Source organism: Panthera onca, chromosome A2 (assembly GCF_046562875.1).
Source record: "Panthera onca isolate mPanOnc1 chromosome A2, mPanOnc1 haplotype 2, whole genome shotgun sequence".
Lineage (NCBI taxonomy): Eukaryota > Metazoa > Chordata > Mammalia > Carnivora > Felidae > Panthera > Panthera onca.
This window is the reverse complement of record NC_138340.1, coordinates 38,414,840-38,432,754: the sequence shown is the minus strand read 5'-3', so window position 1 is coordinate 38,432,754 and position 17,915 is coordinate 38,414,840. Positions and strand designations below refer to the sequence as shown.

At 43.0% G+C, this 17,915-nt stretch overlaps 1 protein-coding gene across 13 annotated transcripts in view; it reads left to right on the top strand.

Moving 5' to 3' along the window:
* Positions 1–17,915, top strand: part of FOXP1 (forkhead box P1) — a 506,962-nt gene that overhangs the window by 407,524 nt on the left and 81,523 nt on the right. For 9 of the 13 annotated variants that reach the window (XM_060633752.3, XM_060633758.3, XM_060633757.3 and 6 more), the window contains 4 exons: positions 2,928–3,065; positions 4,101–4,190; positions 9,867–10,020; positions 15,632–15,836. In XM_060633752.3, the coding sequence (XP_060489735.1) occupies positions 2,928–3,065; positions 4,101–4,190; positions 9,867–10,020; positions 15,632–15,836 (587 nt within the window). The remainder of the gene's footprint in view (positions 1–2,927; positions 3,066–4,100; positions 4,191–9,866; positions 10,021–15,631; positions 15,837–17,915) is intronic. The other 4 variants (XM_060633756.3, XM_060633755.3, XM_060633761.3 and 1 more) reach the window with 2 other exon arrangements.

The following is a 17,915-nucleotide window of genomic DNA, read 5'->3' as shown; positions in this document are numbered from 1 at the left end:
ATTTGGATATGTTTGTTAAAGCCTTCCATAACCTATTTTCGAGACACGTCGGAGCAGAAACTGGGGAAATCTCAGTTTTATCACATTTCTAATAAATTAAGCTCAAACCCACCTTTGAAATGCTCACAAGCAAACTGGTGTGAAAATGTGTGGTTTCAGATAGTAAAAGCCAAGTTAAGGCTATCAGGATATAATAGCCCACTTCTGGTTATTCAGAGACCCGATCACCAGGCAGGAGGATTACTCAGGCTTCTTGCCTCTTTCTCTCCTTTGGCTGTGCCTGCTGCTTTAGCATTTTATTACTCATCAGCACCTCCATCAAAATGTCCAAAGGGAAAAAGAAGAGGAGACTCAAGTTCATTTTACTGTTCAGTAACATGACTGCAAACATTGAATAAATAACCCTGGGAAAAGCACGTTTAACTATTGGCTGTATGTAAGGGTTTATGTCAGTCCTGTGTCTGTATATGTCAGTCCTTTTTATTTTTTTTTAACTTTTAAAATCGATTTTATTGAACTATAATTTACATATAGTAAAATGCACTCAGTACAGTTGGAAGAATTTGGCAGTTGAGTACATTTGTGTGCCTACCACCCCAGTCAAGATAGATGGCATTTCCATCAGCCCCAAAACTTCTCTTGTGCCTCTTTCAAACATAGGCTTTCCATAGTTCTTTTAAAAATTGTGACCAAGAGATAGATTATTCCTATGATGACTTCTGTTATAACACTGTTAATTTCATGTCCATCACCAGTTTCGATCTTACACCACCCTATTCCTGTCTGTTTTCCTGTTCATCACCATCAGAAATTTGGCCCAAGAATATTTATATTGTACATCATCCAAGAAACGCAGAGGAAAAAAGAAGCCTTAAACATGGTTCTTTTGTTTGCTTAATCAAACCTGCCTGTGTGATGATGCAACTCTCAAGGAAAAGTAAACTTCTATTGTGATATGTTGGCTTTAGCAGCTCACAAGATAGTGATTGGCACTCAATACATTTTGAAAAATTCAAAAAGTTTCTTGTGTGTGAAGACAAAGTAGACTAATTGGAATTAATTTGTAGATGGTTAGATGTTTTAATAATGCCTTCTTGTGTTTGCCCTAGATTGAAGGCAAGTTCACTGTTCTAATCATTGGTGATATTTCGTGCTGCAGAGTAGCTTTTTAAAAGGATAATTTATCCATTCATATACATCTGTCCCTTTTTGCATATAAAAATATTCAGACATACCCATCTGTTTTAAATTACAGTGTATCTACATCTACACTTAAAAGGCCACCGCAATAGGAAGAATTTGTTGATGACCTTCCAGAGTTAGGTGAATGAAATTTTTCAAAGGTTCTAGCTCATGTTTTCCAAACAAGGCAAAACTTGCACATAAACATCCCCTCGCACAAAACATGCCCACAACAACAGTGGAGGATGTTCACTGTACATGAATCTGACCTTCAGGAACCATTTTTAGTTCATCAAAATTAGTGATGCTGAGAAATCGGGACATCAGTGCATAATGACTGTGAAATTAGGAATGAGAGCTCGCTATGCAAATGACAGGACAAATCATGTGAAAAAGTCAAGATAAACTGCGTATTAAGACATTATGTTACATAAAATTAATACTGCATTTCTCCCTTTTGCTTACTGCTCCCCTGAAAGATTTTTTTAATTCTTTTATCTTCTGATCAGCTATTGTCTGCCAGATTTTTTTTTTAAGTGGCACACAGGCAAAGTGCAAAACATGTTATTACCTTTTATTGTAATACATGAGATGACAGGAGATCCTTTTTAACAAAGTATATCCTTTACTGCTCCTAGCTTCTTGCTGTCATATGTTTGATTAGAAACCAAAGAAAAGTAAGATGCTTAAATATTACTGTTAGAAGACATACAGGTTTTGTCTTTTCTTTCATTGTTTTTTTTTTTTTTCCCCTTTCCTTTTTATTTGGGGGGGGCGATTTTTCATAAAATAGTCTTCTTGTATTACGGGGACTGACAAAATGGTTCTCATGTAGTCTGCAAATTAAACACAAGTACAGTGATTATTTTGAATAGCTAAATTACATTCTAGAAAGCTTGCAGAATTCATAGCATTGTCATTAGGTATCCGCTTGAATACAATTTGTGTAACCTTGGCCAAGACAGCCTGTCATTTTAATGTCAGTGTTTTATCTGAACAAGACATCATCCTTTCAGATACAGTGTGCAGGTTCCTTGCAAAGATGCCCGTGCAGAAACGTGTTAACAGTTGCAAATATGAAATGCTATCAAGTTCATCACTGTAGCTGTTTGTCACAGAAATGTCATGGAAAGCAGCTTTTAATGGTATCACACGGAATATGAAAGAATGGAGACATCTGTATGCCGGGTGAATAAGGAAGGGTAAAAGGCATCGTAGGAAAGGTCTGTGTTGAAGTTTGCAAGGTGTGTCCAGGGTTCAGTTACCCACAAGACGAAGCGTTCATTGACTGTCCTTAACATCACTGTCCACACAGTCAGTGGATCATATCAGCTCCCACCGAGAAGGCACTGATTCCCATTTGCCTTCTTCCCTGAAACAAAATTCGAGTCTGTATGAAACTTCCCACAGCTGAATTGTCACCAGAGACTCTTACTAAACTGACATCGTTCTCACGGAACCCCAGGTAGCATCTGTTAAGCCTTGACTCCTTGTCCACTTGCAAGACTGGTCTGCACACCCGTCAGTGCTGCGAGGTCTTCTTGTGCTTTTCTTCATTTCACATAAAGTCCGTAATCGATGAAATAGGATCGGTTGCCCCGTCCCCTCTAGAGAAACACCCTGCACGTGGGAAACCGGTCGGTTCTTGAAGCAGGCTCGTGACAGTCTGCCGTTGACCCCGGAAGGCTGAGTGCTGCGTGCGCGCCATTTCCTGGCTTCCTATTTATCCTTCATTAACGTTCTAGGTTCCCGTGTCAGTGGCTATGATGACACCTCAAGTTATCACTCCCCAGCAAATGCAGCAGATCCTGCAGCAACAGGTGCTGAGCCCTCAGCAGCTCCAGGTCCTCCTCCAGCAGCAGCAGGCCCTCATGCTCCAACAGGTAACCGCCCATCCTCCTCCTCGCAGGGCCGGTGACTCCATCCGCCCCTCCCTGCCCCTGATCAGTTCCTCTTCCCAGTGAAGGAAAAGCAGAGCAGGGTGGCTGGGGCAGGACTCAGGGAGCAGGTCGGACCCCTGAATAATCGATTTTAGTTTGCATCCCGGAAAGGGAGGGACCCCGCCTGAAGTGACGGGGTGGGGGGGTGGGGGGTCGGGTCCCGGAGAGTCCCCGCCGGACTGAGATCAGGGCTGTAATTGGACTCGATAAGACTTAGATGGCTTGACGCTCTTGTGTGTGGTAAGCCCAGGGGCTTGTAAATGGTGGGAGCCGAAGCGAAATGGGGAGCACGTTTAACCGTGACAGCTCTCGAAGTCCCCGTGTCAACTCAGAAGCTCACACAAGTTTTACTCTCAGACATACGGAGGCGTCGCAGAGTTGGTTCCTTTGAAGGGGCAGGGTTCACTTGACTTCGGTGATGTGTGCTGAGGCAGACATGCGCTTCCGGCTGCCATTGTGCCCCGGGGCGCTAATACTCAGCCTTCACGGACACCTGAACCCAAGAGATGAGATTCAGAAGTAGAGAGACCCAAGTTGCTGAGCTGAGGTGGTGGGGACAGGAGGCAGAGGAAGCTGCTCACGCTGTTGGCACAGACACCGTGACCAGCCCACCACACCGGCCGGCCCCATTCATCCAGAGAGCATGCGCACGTTGCACAGTAGCGATCCGCCAGGCTCTCTCCCCGCAAGGGCACTCTGGCTTTGTTGTACAACCAAAGGTCATCCCTTGCTTTATTTTAATTAGTTTGTGTAGAAAAAGGTATGTTTTTCACCAGTTCATTTTGGAGATTACTTTTCAAACAATGATGCCAGGAATAGTCAGCGTGCGCTGAAATTTACTGTCGCGTTTCAAGCTAAAGGTCAGGCCGTTACAGATAAAAGGATGCTATTTTTCAAATCACAGTTGTGGATGGCACCGAAAGGGACAGTGGGCTGGCGCTACCCTCTGTTACTTACCGCCCTCTCTTTCCTTTGTAGCAGCAGCTTCAAGAGTTTTATAAAAAACAACAGGAACAGTTGCAGCTTCAACTTTTACAACAACAACATGCTGGAAAACAGCCTAAAGAGGTACCGACAATACATATTTTACTTTCAAACCACAGATCCCGGAGGACGATCTAGTGGCTATTAAACTGTCATTCATCTTTTAAATGATTGCACAACTGAGCTATCGGTTCTCAGCTTTCAGGCCGAGAGTTAGTGTCCTGTTCTTTCTGAGATTTCTCTGGGTTCCGCTTGCTTGCTGCCCCAGGCTTGATGCTGGCACTGCAGCGGGTGCCCCACTGGGGAGCACCGGGAAGCAGGATGGCGGGCAGAACCTTCGAGGCTCCTTTGGCAGACTGGTGCAGCCGCGGGCCGAGTTGGACCTGTGGGGCAAGTGCAGCGCGTTCAGCACGGTTTCACCTGGACACACACCTGACATTTTCCCCAGCTCAGGGAGCTTGGGTGTGTGGGGATGGCCCTTTCCTTTGCAAGAGTAAGCTCTTGTGAGGTTGGACAAACAGTAAAGTTAGAGCAGGAATCAGCATTCCTGTCTCTGTCCCTTTAACTTCTTCTCACAAGTGACATGCATATGGCAATCGCTCCGGGCAGGTAGGAGACGGTGTGAGTTACAGGGAAGGGTCCTCTGAGCTCGGATGACTGGCGCATCATGAAAGCACATCACCGTGGCTCCTCTGTGCACAGCACTGTGTGAGAGCGCGCAGTCCTTGCATGGGCCGTACCACCCTGCGAGGTGACAGTGTTAGCTCTGTAAGCGGTAAGGCCTTCCCAGGGAGGGTTTCCGTGTCTAACCTTCCCAGTTCCATGTCGGTGAAGGCCAGGCGAGGAGCCTCAGTGTGCGTGTGTGCCTTACCGTGACATATTCCTACGGATTCCAGAGTTATCCGATGTAACTTGGCCTCCTCACGTTCTTACAACGGACTGGAACTCTTTTCACCTCTTCACCTTGGGATGACACAGTTGGGAGTTTGGAAAACAAACAGCTCACTGTCCAATTTAACAGCTTCTTCGCTGGCCCTAAGCAAGCAGCCCCTTCCGTTAGCTTGGCGGGAGCCTTACACGGCGACTCTCCACATCCCTGCCCCTCACGTGAGTGTGAATGCCGGGCAGCACTGATTTTCCACCCTGGGAATGACGCACACATTCTTCCTTGGCCGGCTCCTCCCTCAGCATCAGTTGGGTACTTTATCCACGCCCTGCCAAGTTTTCACCCTGGAGTCCTGTTCAGCAGCCTGGATGTAAACCCCCGCAGAGTAGGGGCAGTTTGGGGGTGAAGGGGAGGAGGTGTTTCAATGAAAACGCGGACACAGCCTAAGTACAGTGGCACGCTACCGGGCGCTGCTCTAATAAAAAAGGGAACAGATTAAAAAGTGTCTAAAATGTAAATCTAAAGGACTAACAGTAATTAAAATGGAAATGGCACAGGGAGGGAAGGCATGTAATTGTGAGATATCACTGTGCAGAAGGCTCTCAGCTTTGTTTTGCTGGCTGTTTTTCTAATTCAGTAGGGCTTACTCATCAGTGGCAGTTCAATGCGCGTTAATGACTCTGGGATTGCAGGCATCACTCTGGACAAAGAAATGATTATTGTGCGGTCAAAAGAAGTTCAAAGACAAGAAGGGAATTTCAGTTTTTTCCTTAGAGATCCACATTCAAGAGCATATAAATTAAGCCAAATGTTAAAAACCACAGTCTGAAAGCTGACTTCAAAGTCACAACTCTCTAATTAATGAACTGCGAGCTTCAGTTTGGACAAGTTGTGGTTTGATGCGCCCATAAATCAACATGACAGGCCTGTTTCACAGTCTCAGACAGTGCTTGTCATTGAGTCACATCAGATGTAAACACAGCAGAAAAAAGAAGGGATATGAAGGAGGTGCAATTGATCAACAGAATTGGTAAAAACCCACTTTTGAAGCACATTATGCATGATCACAGGAAATGGTTACAGCCTCAAGAGGTTTCCCCTTCTGCTGTTGCTTTTTTGAATCCGATTTCTAACAGCCTTCAAAAGGGAGAATAAGAATTATGGAGTTTCTCCCCTGTGGCTCGCAGGCAATAACCCCCTGTTGTTATTTTGTGCTTCTTTCTTTTCAAAGGCATCAAAATTTAGTTTTTTAAAGATCTTTAACTCTATATTTGAAGACAAACAAAAAAGGGCTGCCACTGTCATTCTTATCAGTTACCAGGGATTGTGTTTTTTCTTTCTGTTGCCACTTCTTATTAACCTCTTATTTGGTCTGTTAGACATAGTTTGGAATGCACGTCTGCACGCTGAGAGAACATGAAAGTTCAGATGAGCTCAGAGGGCAGATAAAGAAATGTGAAGGCGAAAGTTACACAGCAGAAGGAAGGATAAAAGTTAACTCGCCCAAATTGCTGCTGTCAGCAAGGGGGGGCGTCTCGGCACACAATTAGGATGGTGGTGTCCGAGTCTGGAAAGGGAGCCCGGGAGAGAAGGGAGAACTCTGGACCAGAACGAGGAGGAGGTGAGACCTTGTAGTAGCCTTTTCAGCATCTGTAGGACAGGAGCTTTGCTGTGGTCCCATTTTTGTCATCCGCTCCCAAGGCGAATGTGATACGAGACATGGGTCGTCTTCACATCCCGAGGGGTAGGCAGACCGGCGGGCGGGTCTCCTTGGATCCCCCTGTGTGTGTTCATGGTGCCCCTGGAGTTGGCCGACAGCTTTTGTAACCACGATGAAGAGACCCTTATTTTCCCGAGGTAAGGGGGCAGTCTCCTGAAATGCCCATCCAGGTGGTGGTCCTTTTGTGCTACAGTCAAATAGAGTCACATGGTAGCAATTTCAGGATGTGGACTGGTGGTTATGATTTTAACAAGGTTTGAGCTTGGATGTTGACAGATGGAACAAGTATATTAATTTACTGAATCCCCAGTCATTAGTGGCTCATAATTTTGAATCGTCAGCCCCCGCCGCCGCCACCCTTTTCCCCTTTTTGATGACCTCTGCAGTAAGACACTTGATCCCGAGCCAGAACAATGTATCTTTACTCAACTTTTTTCTAAAGTTGCCTCGAGATGTTTCCTCGAGAAAGTTAGGCTCCCCATGGAGTTAGACCTAAGACCTTCTTAGGAGACGACCTTCTCTAGCCCCATACAGCTTCTTAAGTGACTGCCCGTTAATATTTGACAGAACGGGTATGGAAAATTGAAGGCAGAATTAATTTTAAGTCAGGCTACCAAAAAAAAAAAAAAAAAAAAAAAAAAAAAAAAAAAAAAAGATCCCATCCTGTGCGGGTGAGGTAGGCTCGGTTGATTGTTTTAAAAGGGCCGTTTGTCCGGGCAGTTATGACAGTTTATGTTAGGCAGCAGGGAGGAGCCGAAGAAAGGAAAACAGACCTTTGACTGCAGCTCTAGGGAGGGGATCTGAAATGCAAGGTTTATCAGGGCATTTTAGCATTTTAACACTGACTACTGACCTGTCCAGGGGACTGCGTGGAGACCTTTTTTGTGTGCATTCAATTGTGAGAAGTAAACAAACTGGCTCGTATCCTGTGTTTGGTAACTGGGTGGGGAGCACAGTTTGGCAACCAGTGTTGCTTTTAAATTCTTTCTTTGGACAATGGGCCTTGTATACTTTTATATCCTGGCTTTTCAAACGTGGACAGCTTTCATGAGCTTTTCCTAGGGATGGCCACAGAGACAACAGAAAAGCCATCAGTCATTTTATATAAATACAAAATTTTTAAACATTTCATTTACAGTAAGACAGGAAACACTCTCCCCAAACTCCAGCACCCCCTCTCCATTATTTTTGACTTCAAGAAGAGCTGGTTCCTCGATCTTTTATTGTGTATCCATGTTGTTTTTTTCTCTTCCTTCCTCCTCCTCCTTTTTTTTTAAGTGTCATGAATTAATATCTGTTGGAGAAGTGAAAAAATCATTTTGACACGAATATAACTATCATTGGGTTTTACATTAATGTGATAACTTGGGAAGGGGTGAAAACAATTGGATCATTTTATGCATGCTGTTCATAAAATGAAAACACTGGCTTTTCATTTAAATGTATTTAAATTTTTGTTGTTAGTGGTATAGAATTTGTTTTTTGGAGTGAAACTCAATTAACTTTCTCAGTGGCATGGTAGTAAGTCTGAAATTGGTTGCTAATATGAGAATGACGGTTTTTACTGCAAAATAAACTGCATGGAGACCGAAAGGAAACCACCATTTTTCTCTTCCTTTGAACTTTTGCATCAGAAGGTCTTGATGCACATAGCATTTTATGGATGTATCAGATCAAGGTCATGTGTTAGGTTAAGTGAATGCAGTTGTTTGTAAAGTATAGTTATTAGAACCTCTGAAAGGGTTGTGTAGTCCCTCCTAGTTGCGAAAGTCTCCCTGATGTTCTGAATGATACTCAGAATTAGGAAGGAAAACGGGTCTTGTTCTTTTCTCTAAGAACCTTTTTCTTGGGCCACAGTTTGGGAAGGGTTAAGTCTCCTTTCATAATTGTTAGCCATAATGTGGCTAAGACCTCCACCTCGATTTGATTCCTAGTAGATTAAGGATATTAGATAATTTCCTTCTATTTATTGTACTACTGCGCTGTATTATCTTTCTATCACTCAGATAATTACTGAGGAAATCTACATTAATATTTTTTGGCTGGAGCGAGGCCTGCTAAACACAGGAATGATGTATTGATGTTTTACACAACAAAAGTTTTCCTCCTGTCATTGTCCAATCAACAAAAAGATATTTATCATACCGTAAAGCCCCTTCTTTTCAAGAACAAAGCGGGTGGGTGAAGCAGGACAGGCGAGCTGACCTGGGGGTTTCTGAAACTAAAGCCAAGTGAAGGCATCTGAAGCTTAAAGTGTCCTTCATATTAAACACTCACAGTGGAGTACGATGTTGTTTGCTAAATTATGAATGTGTGTAATTAAAATCTAGTGGCTGTTTCTATGAAAGATTTACAATGTTATTTCATCGTTTGTCATGGCTAATTAACAATATTAGATGAAGTTTTTCTTCTTCAAAGGTCTGAGTTTTTCTCATTTATTTATGTCAGGAGTGATAAACAGAGTAGTTAAAAGCTGCCGGTGCAGGCAAGAGGAAACCAGCTTGTTATTCCATACCCCCCCCAAGGTTCAGGGTTCAAATCCCTGCAGACTGGAATGGTGCATTCCTTCTCTGTAGTGCGAGTGATTGAACATTGGAGAGTCTGGAAGTTCACATCTCGACTCTAAAAACTCAGGACTTACTAACTGTAGGTTTTGAAAAGCTGACTGGACCAACAGAGTATATTTCTGGGCCCCAGGCAGCAGAAAGGGAATGCCTCCAGCATCTCCCCCACCCTCCCCATTCTCCTCAAACGTCATAGGTGCTGTCCTTTGTTTTGTTTTGTTTTGAATTTTTTAATGTTTATCATCATTTATTTTTGAAACAGAGCATGAGTGGGGGAGGGGCAGAGAGAGAGAAGGAGACACAGAATCCGAAACAGGCTCCAGGCTCCGAGCTGTCAGCACAGAGCCCGACGCAGGGCGCGAACTCATGAGCTGTGAGGTCATGACCTGAGCCGAAGTCGGATGTTTAACTGACCGAGCCACCCAGGCGCCCCGGGTGCTGTCCTTTTTGCACCAGCCTGGACGCTGAGTCCTCCGCTAGCCCCCAGTAAGCCTCGGGCTTTGGCCGTGGCAGTGTGTTGCGAGACACCCACACTTGGAAACTTCCCCGGGAAGCTGCCGTCTCATCTTTTCCTTCCTGGTCTCTTACAGCAGCAGCAGGTGGCTACCCAGCAGTTGGCTTTTCAGCAGCAGCTTCTACAGATGCAGCAGTTACAGCAGCAGCACCTCCTGTCTCTGCAGCGCCAAGGCCTTCTCACAATTCAGCCCGGGCAGCCCGCCCTTCCCCTGCAGCCCCTCGCGCAAGGTAAGCCTCCGTGAGCCGGCCGTGAGCCTGGCGGTGCGGCCCCGCGAAGACCATGGGGCAGAGGTGGGGCCATCCGTTGGGACAGTCCGGCTAGCTCATCGGTGGGGAGACGGTCCACCTGCAGCAAGCGTGTGCTGACTTCAGAGAAGAGGCTGCTCGAGGTCACCAGGATGAAGGGCTTGTTGGTGGCAGCTTGAAGACCTGGGGTGGTCTGATGCTGAGCGGTAGCAGAGGAATCCCACTGTGGCGCCTTCTTGGAGTACGAGAAAGCGGCGCCACCTTGACGTAGCATTTTAATCAGGTCCAGCGTTGTCGGCTTGGAATCACGAATGAATTTTCTTGAAGGCTTTTGTTAGCCACGTTGAGGTGTATTTTATGTCCTGTAACTTGTTCTGTTTGAAAGCTTAGCAGTGCTTCCTTAAATGCCACTTTTTAATTGCTAGGGATAAATCCAGGTTTATTTTTCGATCAGCGATCCAGATGCATCTCTTTGGTTGGGTTTTCTTTTTTTCATTGCTTATTTGCTTTCGTCTCTTGGTTGTTTTTTGTTTATTTATTTTTGAGAGAGAGAGAGTGAGAGAGAGAGACAGAGAGAATGTGTGCAAGCAAGGGAGAGGCAGAGAGAGAGAGGAAGACAGAGGCTAGGAAGCGGGCTCCGTGCTGAGAGGGGAGAGCCCGACATGGAACTCGAACTCACAGACCGTGAGATCACGACCTGAGAGCCAAGGTCGGACGCTTAACTGAGCCACGGAGGTGCCCCACGTCTGTTGGTTTTTGAGCAAGTTCAGTTCTACACTCATCAGAACAGTTAGCATACCTAGCTCTTCTTTTCAAAAACTAGAGTTCCTTGAAAATGAACAAGATTTGATGGGTTTCAAAATTTCTTTTGAAAAGCCATTGACGTGTTATTACAGTGGATGTTGAACATCAGAAACAGATGAGGATTCTAGCCATTTTAGGACATCGTCATGGTTTAAGCAACTCATGGACATGTGTAATGTGAATGCAAGTGGATTATTCAGAGGCAGAAAGAAGGAAAAGTATGGAAGGAAAGAAAGTATCCTGCCATGTTTTGAAATACCAATCCCCCGTCTTGTGCACGTTTCAGTTGCCGGCTCAGGACCCCCAGGCTTTGTAATTAATTCTAAAGGCTTGGATGTACATGTTTGAGCCTTAAAGACTAGTAGCTAATTTTGGTCAAGTCTTAGATTCATTTACCTTCTGAAGAGGTTGAAAATGGGGAACCTCCTTCACCCTTCATGGTGATTAAGACCTGCTCATTTGTTCAGTAACTTTAGATGTCATGTGAAGCCAGTGAGGCATGTCTACATTTGAATCTTTCTCGAGTCAACCACACCCAACTTCTATTCCTTCCGGGGTTTTTTGTTGTTGTTTATGTTTTCAGTGCTGAAACTGGGCTTTTCCCTCTCATGTCCCTCTTGGCCCTCCTCCCCTTTTTGCCATTACTGCCCAACTACTGGGTACATGATGAGCATCTCCAGCGGCTGTCAAAATAGAAGATTTGGTAACCGAGCAATACAAGGGGCGAGGAAAGGACACATCGCCTAATGCATTTTTGTGCTTGCAAAATGTTACAACGTGCATTAATTACACCTTCGGGTTTATAGTTGGAAACATTGCAGGCTGTTCTGACACACCCACTGGACTCAGGCTTCAACCTCTCATCTTTTCCCACTGCTCCTATACTATTAAGTTTGCTCACTAAGGTTCATTGTTATAGTACATCAGTTAAGCTGTCCAAAAGAGGGCAATTGGGCAGTGACAAGACAAGCTCATGTGTAATGTGAAAGAAATGAATGTGGTGATGCATGAAGTGTAATCTCTGCAGTAACATATCAGAGACACCAGTAGGTAATTCACTAGTCATGGCATTGATTGATATGCTTAGCAATCTGCTAGAACTATTAGCCCCTGCACCATTAGGAAGAAGCATATTTAAAATCTAAGGGGTGCCCTTATGTGTGCCCAAGGTACGTAAATGTAAATCCAGTATTTCTAGAGTCCTGTTCTGGCAGTGAAGTGAGAGCTACCCTTGTCATTGCCATCTTTTGTGGAATCCGGAGGCTGGTTTTGTCTCTCCTACCCCGTCGCCCAAAGTGGCTTGAGAATTCAGTCATGTTGGACTACAACACAATTTTTTTTTATCAGAGACATGATGGCTTAAAACTGATGTCATTATGAGGTTTAAATCAACTTTCTGCTTGCTTGAACATGGTCACCTGGGTATGGATGTACAAGGACAAAAAAAGGTTGATCAACTCTGTTTGTCTTTGAGCCAGTGATACCTGGGGTTGTAAAATTGAGTTCCACGAGCAGTAATCTGTCAACTGTCCCCACAACATACATTTTTTAAGCCTGTGTCTGCATTTTCTTTTATAATGAAGGGGTCGGTTGTCCTGGAAAAAGAAATGTAGTAAGGCTCAGAGGTTATGTGTTACAAATGCCAGTAGTGGCCACTTTGTGATGCAGTCACCAGGGTTCTTTTACATACCTGCTCATGGCCCTGGCTAAGTCACCTTAAACATGTATAAATATGAAAGTATGAATAGACAGTAATATTTCAAAGGCCTTTTTTTTTTTTTTTTTGCCTGAAGGCATTATGTTATGAAATGGAAGGACGTTTTTGTTGTTTTTAAGAGTACTCTAGAGTCTTCTCCGGTTTATATAATGAGCACATGGGCTTTTCTCTCTGATTTCTTGAAGCATCTGAACCCACCCCCCCCCCCAAAATCAGTAATTCCGTATAGAAGTATATTTTCATTATTATTCCCACCTTTGAATTTTTAAAATGGGAACTGTAGATTACATGGTTGGTATATATACCTATAATGAATTTAACGTGGTACCGTTATTCCTTTCTACCACATTGGAAATATGTGTGATGCTTTTTGGAAAATTGATAACCGTTGAGTCTGATGAGTGACTAGCTTGCCTTTTATCTGTCTTAATTCTATCATGAGATCCTGGCTGTCAAATAGCATCCTCCTGTAGATAGTACGCACTGAAGTAACAGTTTAACCTCACGAGCAAGGTGTAGCATTGATGGAGGAGAGTGATTTGACTGCCTCTCTGTAGATCAGATGAGGATGTTCTTAAACGTAATTATCACAGTCAAATTTGACCCCAAAGTATGCCTGTTGTCAGTGAGTTGCTGTTTTATTTACCATTTCCCCCTGTGAGTGATGAAACGCATTTGCCAGCCCACTGGAATAAAAGGAAAGTGGAATAACATTAATGTACTCTTAGGTGTAACAAGTGTAACAAGACATTTGCCTTTGTCTTTATTGGCTGGATAAACAGCTTGCTGTTCAAAGAACTTCAAAGTTCCGCTTTTCTTGGAGGGAAAGTGTTAACGCAGTTGTTCGAAACCGTGTTCTTCCATTTTTTTCACCTCCCATGCAGCTGACCCAGAAATCAATTAGTTTGAGTTGAAAAATAGGCGGCTTGTTCTTTTCATGTGTATTTACTCCCCGGAAAATAAAAATAGGTGTTGACTTGTGTGGCTTTATATCAATATGCTATCATCCACAGACAAGCCCATTCACTCTTGTTTCAATTGAGTAAACAGTGGTCGGAGGGTCAGCCATATTCACAGGTAATTGTTGGTGTGCGGACATCAGTGGCAGGCCTGTTAGCTACAAACACATCCCACATGTCACTTCGGAAGGTGTTTGAAAATAATAGCCCAGATGCAGCAGAACCGGACGCGGGATTGTGTAGTGACCTTTCCCTTTGTTTAATTTGCCTCCGAGGCTTAATTTCAGGGGACAAGTAATAATTGAATATGCCTAATAACTAAATGCTCATTTGGGACAAAATCCATCAAAATATAATTGGCATTTGATTTTTATGAAGGGAGAAGAAAACCGAGTTGGCTGTCGAGGATGCGTTCTAAGAATATCTGACCACTTAATGTATCATTGGAAGCCTCCTTTTATAATATATATTAATTGCAAATACTTGAGCATTTGAACATTTTCGTGGAGAACCGTTAGGAGAGACCAACTGTTTTTGTTAACGCTCCTCTCAGAAAGGCGGGGAAGGTTATTGGTCTGCTGTGCAATAATTTACTCCTCTTTGATATGCAAACGATCCACGGTGAATATAAAAAAATCCTATCAGACTCATTTCACAGTTCTTAACCACTCGGATTCTCTGGAGTCCATTGCCTCATTAGACCAGTGCTCTCCAATGCTAGCATAATTAAAATCTTTAACAGTTTAGCAAAGTAAAGATGTTTGGCTGATCACGTTGAGATGATTATCTATCCATTGTATTCTAAATGACAAAAATAAATTAAATTTAGACCTTGGCATTTTTTATTATGTGTTTCAAATGAATATAATGCACACAGCCTTCTTTTTTAATTCAATACCTTAGGTTTGGTAAGAAACACGCCTGTTTCGGGTGCTTCTATGTAGTCAGAAAATGGCAGGCTTTCTAGGATAGCTGTGTTACAGTTGATTGAAACAATGAACTGCAGTCCAGACATCCAGTTCTAATGTGGAATTGCCTTATGCTGTACAGGGTTTAAGATTTCCTTTCGCTGTCCTTTAGAAGGAACTGCTGTTTTTTGTTTGTTGGTGTCGTGAGCTACCATGTAGAATCTTTTTCTTCTCTGCCTGTATGCGCTAGCATATGCATTGAGGTGGGATTTGGAAATCATGGGCTGTAGAGGCATGCCTCTAAATAAAAATGATGAGGCCATGATAGCGAGATCGACGTACTGATTCTGTCTCCTCTTGGGGAAGATACAGGTTGACACTTACTCCTCAAGACCCAGGTTCATTTTGACCCCCTTAGGACACAAGAGAACTTTATTACTCCAAGTTTATTTTATGTTTGCATTTTATTCTGCAATGGTTCATTAGCATTGATCTAAGAAATGACAGTAATAATAGTGTTACTTGTTAAAAGAAAAGTTACACAGTTTTTCAGTAGACACATCCATCAATTAAGCATGTGGTACTAGAAACCAAAATTAATGAGGAAGATAGGTGTGTTAATGAAATAATCATAGTATAATCAATTTGAATGTTAAAAGTTGAAAAGCATTTCAGGAAGATGATATGAATTCATAATTTATGTCTAAAAGTGATTAATAAAAACTATATTTAATAACAAAGCTATTTGTCATCATTTAAGACTTAAGCACAAAAATTATTCATTTTGTGGTTCCTGTTGTCATCATAGTAGAGTTGAACGAATTTATTTTGAGCCCCTTCTTTGTGTCTAAAAATACAACATCTATCTCCTTTTCAAAAATCTAGAAACAACAGTTTGGATGGAAGCATACCATCTCTGCAAAGTAACTGTGTTTGCAGTCCTTTCCACAGAGGTCTTCTGTGTGTGACGAGGGCACTTCACCTCGGCTGTTCAGTGGGGGGACACGGTTGTTACTGACCGTACTTGCCTTACTTGGGAGGGGGGAAAACGCACGCACCAAAAAAAAAAAAAAAAAGAAAGAAAGAAAAAAAAAAAAAAAAACCCTAACACTAGGCTTTGTTTACTGACTCTTTGATTTAATTACTGTTTGAAGAGGACGGAATTAGCTGTTAATTGATTTAATTATCCAATTTGTTTGTTTCAGGCATGATTCCAACTGAACTGCAGCAGCTCTGGAAAGAAGTGACAAGTGCTCATAGTGCAGAAGAAACCGCAGGCAGCAATCACAGCAGTTTGGATCTGACCACGACATGTGTCTCTTCCTCTGCACCTTCCAAGACCTCCTTAATAATGAACCCACATGCCTCTACCAATGGACAGCTCTCAGTCCACACCCCCAAAAGGGAAAGGTAGGAATGAGCCGCTGAGCTGTGTCCAGAACGGTCTCTGCCACGGGCGGGGTGGGTGGCCTTGTTCAGCCATATCTCAGCGATTCCTAATTGGATCCATGTGACTTGAATGTGCCTATAATTACTTTAAGAATGTGTTCAATATGGTTTGGGTGTGAAGCATCTAATTATTTTCACCTTTTCAACATGGAATTAGCGCTTATATAGGTCTACCCTTAAGCTTAAGAACCCAGGCAGAGTTAGTTTTTCCCTGCATGGGTTGGATTTCAAGGGTGCAGGCTTATTCTTTGGGCCAAGGGCTCACCCCACGCAAGCTGAACTCCTGGGCTCGAAACACCTTCTAAGGGAGTAGCAGAGTCTGGTACTAGCAATTATGAGTCACAGGTCAAGAAAAGGTAGCATTTAGTCGCTCTGTACTGCCCTCCTTGAAGGCCTTTTTCATGGTGAATACTCAGCGAAGGTTTGAAGGATGGAGAGCTGGAAGGGGTCTGTGTATATGCACACACAATCCGTGTATATCCACACAAATTAAAAAAAGAATAAAGTCTTCCCTTCCAAAGAGGACTGCAGTGCTGTCTCAGTTGCTCTATTCCTGTTAGGAAGTGAAGACTTTATATTTTACAGTTGCCCTCAGCTTCACTCGAATGTTAGCCGACGCCACGTTTGTTTGAGATAGCCAGAATACATCATGGGAGCAGAAGAGGTCTAAGAAAATGAAGCTGTTAATTCATGCTACTGGATCTCAGCACCCAAAAGCATTAATACTACTGTTGAATGCTTTTCAGAAGTGGAATATATATAATGCTCCTAAAATTAAAAAGATTTATTTTCAGTGTACTATTTTTAAACCGTTTCCCATCTATTTCGTATGCCCAGCTTCTCCACACAGAAGAAAAGAGACTTTCAAAGTAATGTGTGATAGTAAATGTCACTTCCAGCAGTAAAAACAAATTCTGTATTTTGTTTTTTTTTAATAAAAATGACTCAGTGAAAGTTTTTTTAATTATATTTTTCACTTGAGCAATTACAAATATAATTTCATATATTTCGTGAAATATTGAGCATTAAGAAGCCCACGGGTTTAATTAGATTTGTATCTCTCTACCAGCAACATTTTATCCATTTTGAGATCAGTAATCACAGAAACTGCTATGTGAATATTTGTGCCTGTGTGTGCGTGTGTCACGTTCAAGCTTAAAAACGTGAGAGGGTCTGAGAGATGGAGATAATCTGTTTTAACCGAAACTTGCTACGATCCCTTTAAGATCACTTGGGAGTTTCTGTGGCAGACATAGGGGAAGTAAAAGGTGTTTTAAATGACTGTTTGGGACAAATTGAAGGATGGAATGGTGGACTGTAAGAATCTGTGTGGAGCCACTGGGCCACATGTGGCTTCTGTTGTTTCCAGTGAGGATAGATTTGTATGTCCGGAAGCCAGTCTTAGCTCTTGCTTTATTATCTCTTACGATGTCTTTGTAATTAAAAAACAAACAAAAAAACCCTCAACATTAAATAGCTTTCAAAGAAAGGTTCCAGGCTGTCGTCCCCTGCTGTACTTGCTTTTGGTGTGTAAGGCTGATGATGCCCATTTACTGCAGAGTGATCGAATTACATCTTCATCCGTAGGCAGAACGGGCCATCCACTAAAAAAAATGCCGACTGATGCACTTAAGGTATTTGTTGCAATCTTGTCGGCCATGTGGAGCCTGCACGGATTTCCTGTGACACAGAAAACTCTTCTTGTTTAGATGCACTGTGCTCAGTTTCATTCTGAAAGGTTCTGTATCTGCAGTCAGGTGATAGATTAGCAATGAGGCAGGTGGGAGAAGAATAGCCCTTTTCAAACATCTTAAGGTGTATTTGAAAGTAAATGGATCTGATGGGCAGTCTAATTCCAGGAGAGTAAGTTTGTTGGAATATTTCGTTTTTTATGGTCCTTCCTTGGCTGCACAACGGTTAGGCTTAATCTTCATTATGCTACCTGGCCAAAATTAGAATATGGATCGGAAAAGAACTTGGGTTCTCCTGAGCCTTAATCTGGCTGTAAAATCGGGCTGAATTTCCCAGTTATACATGTAA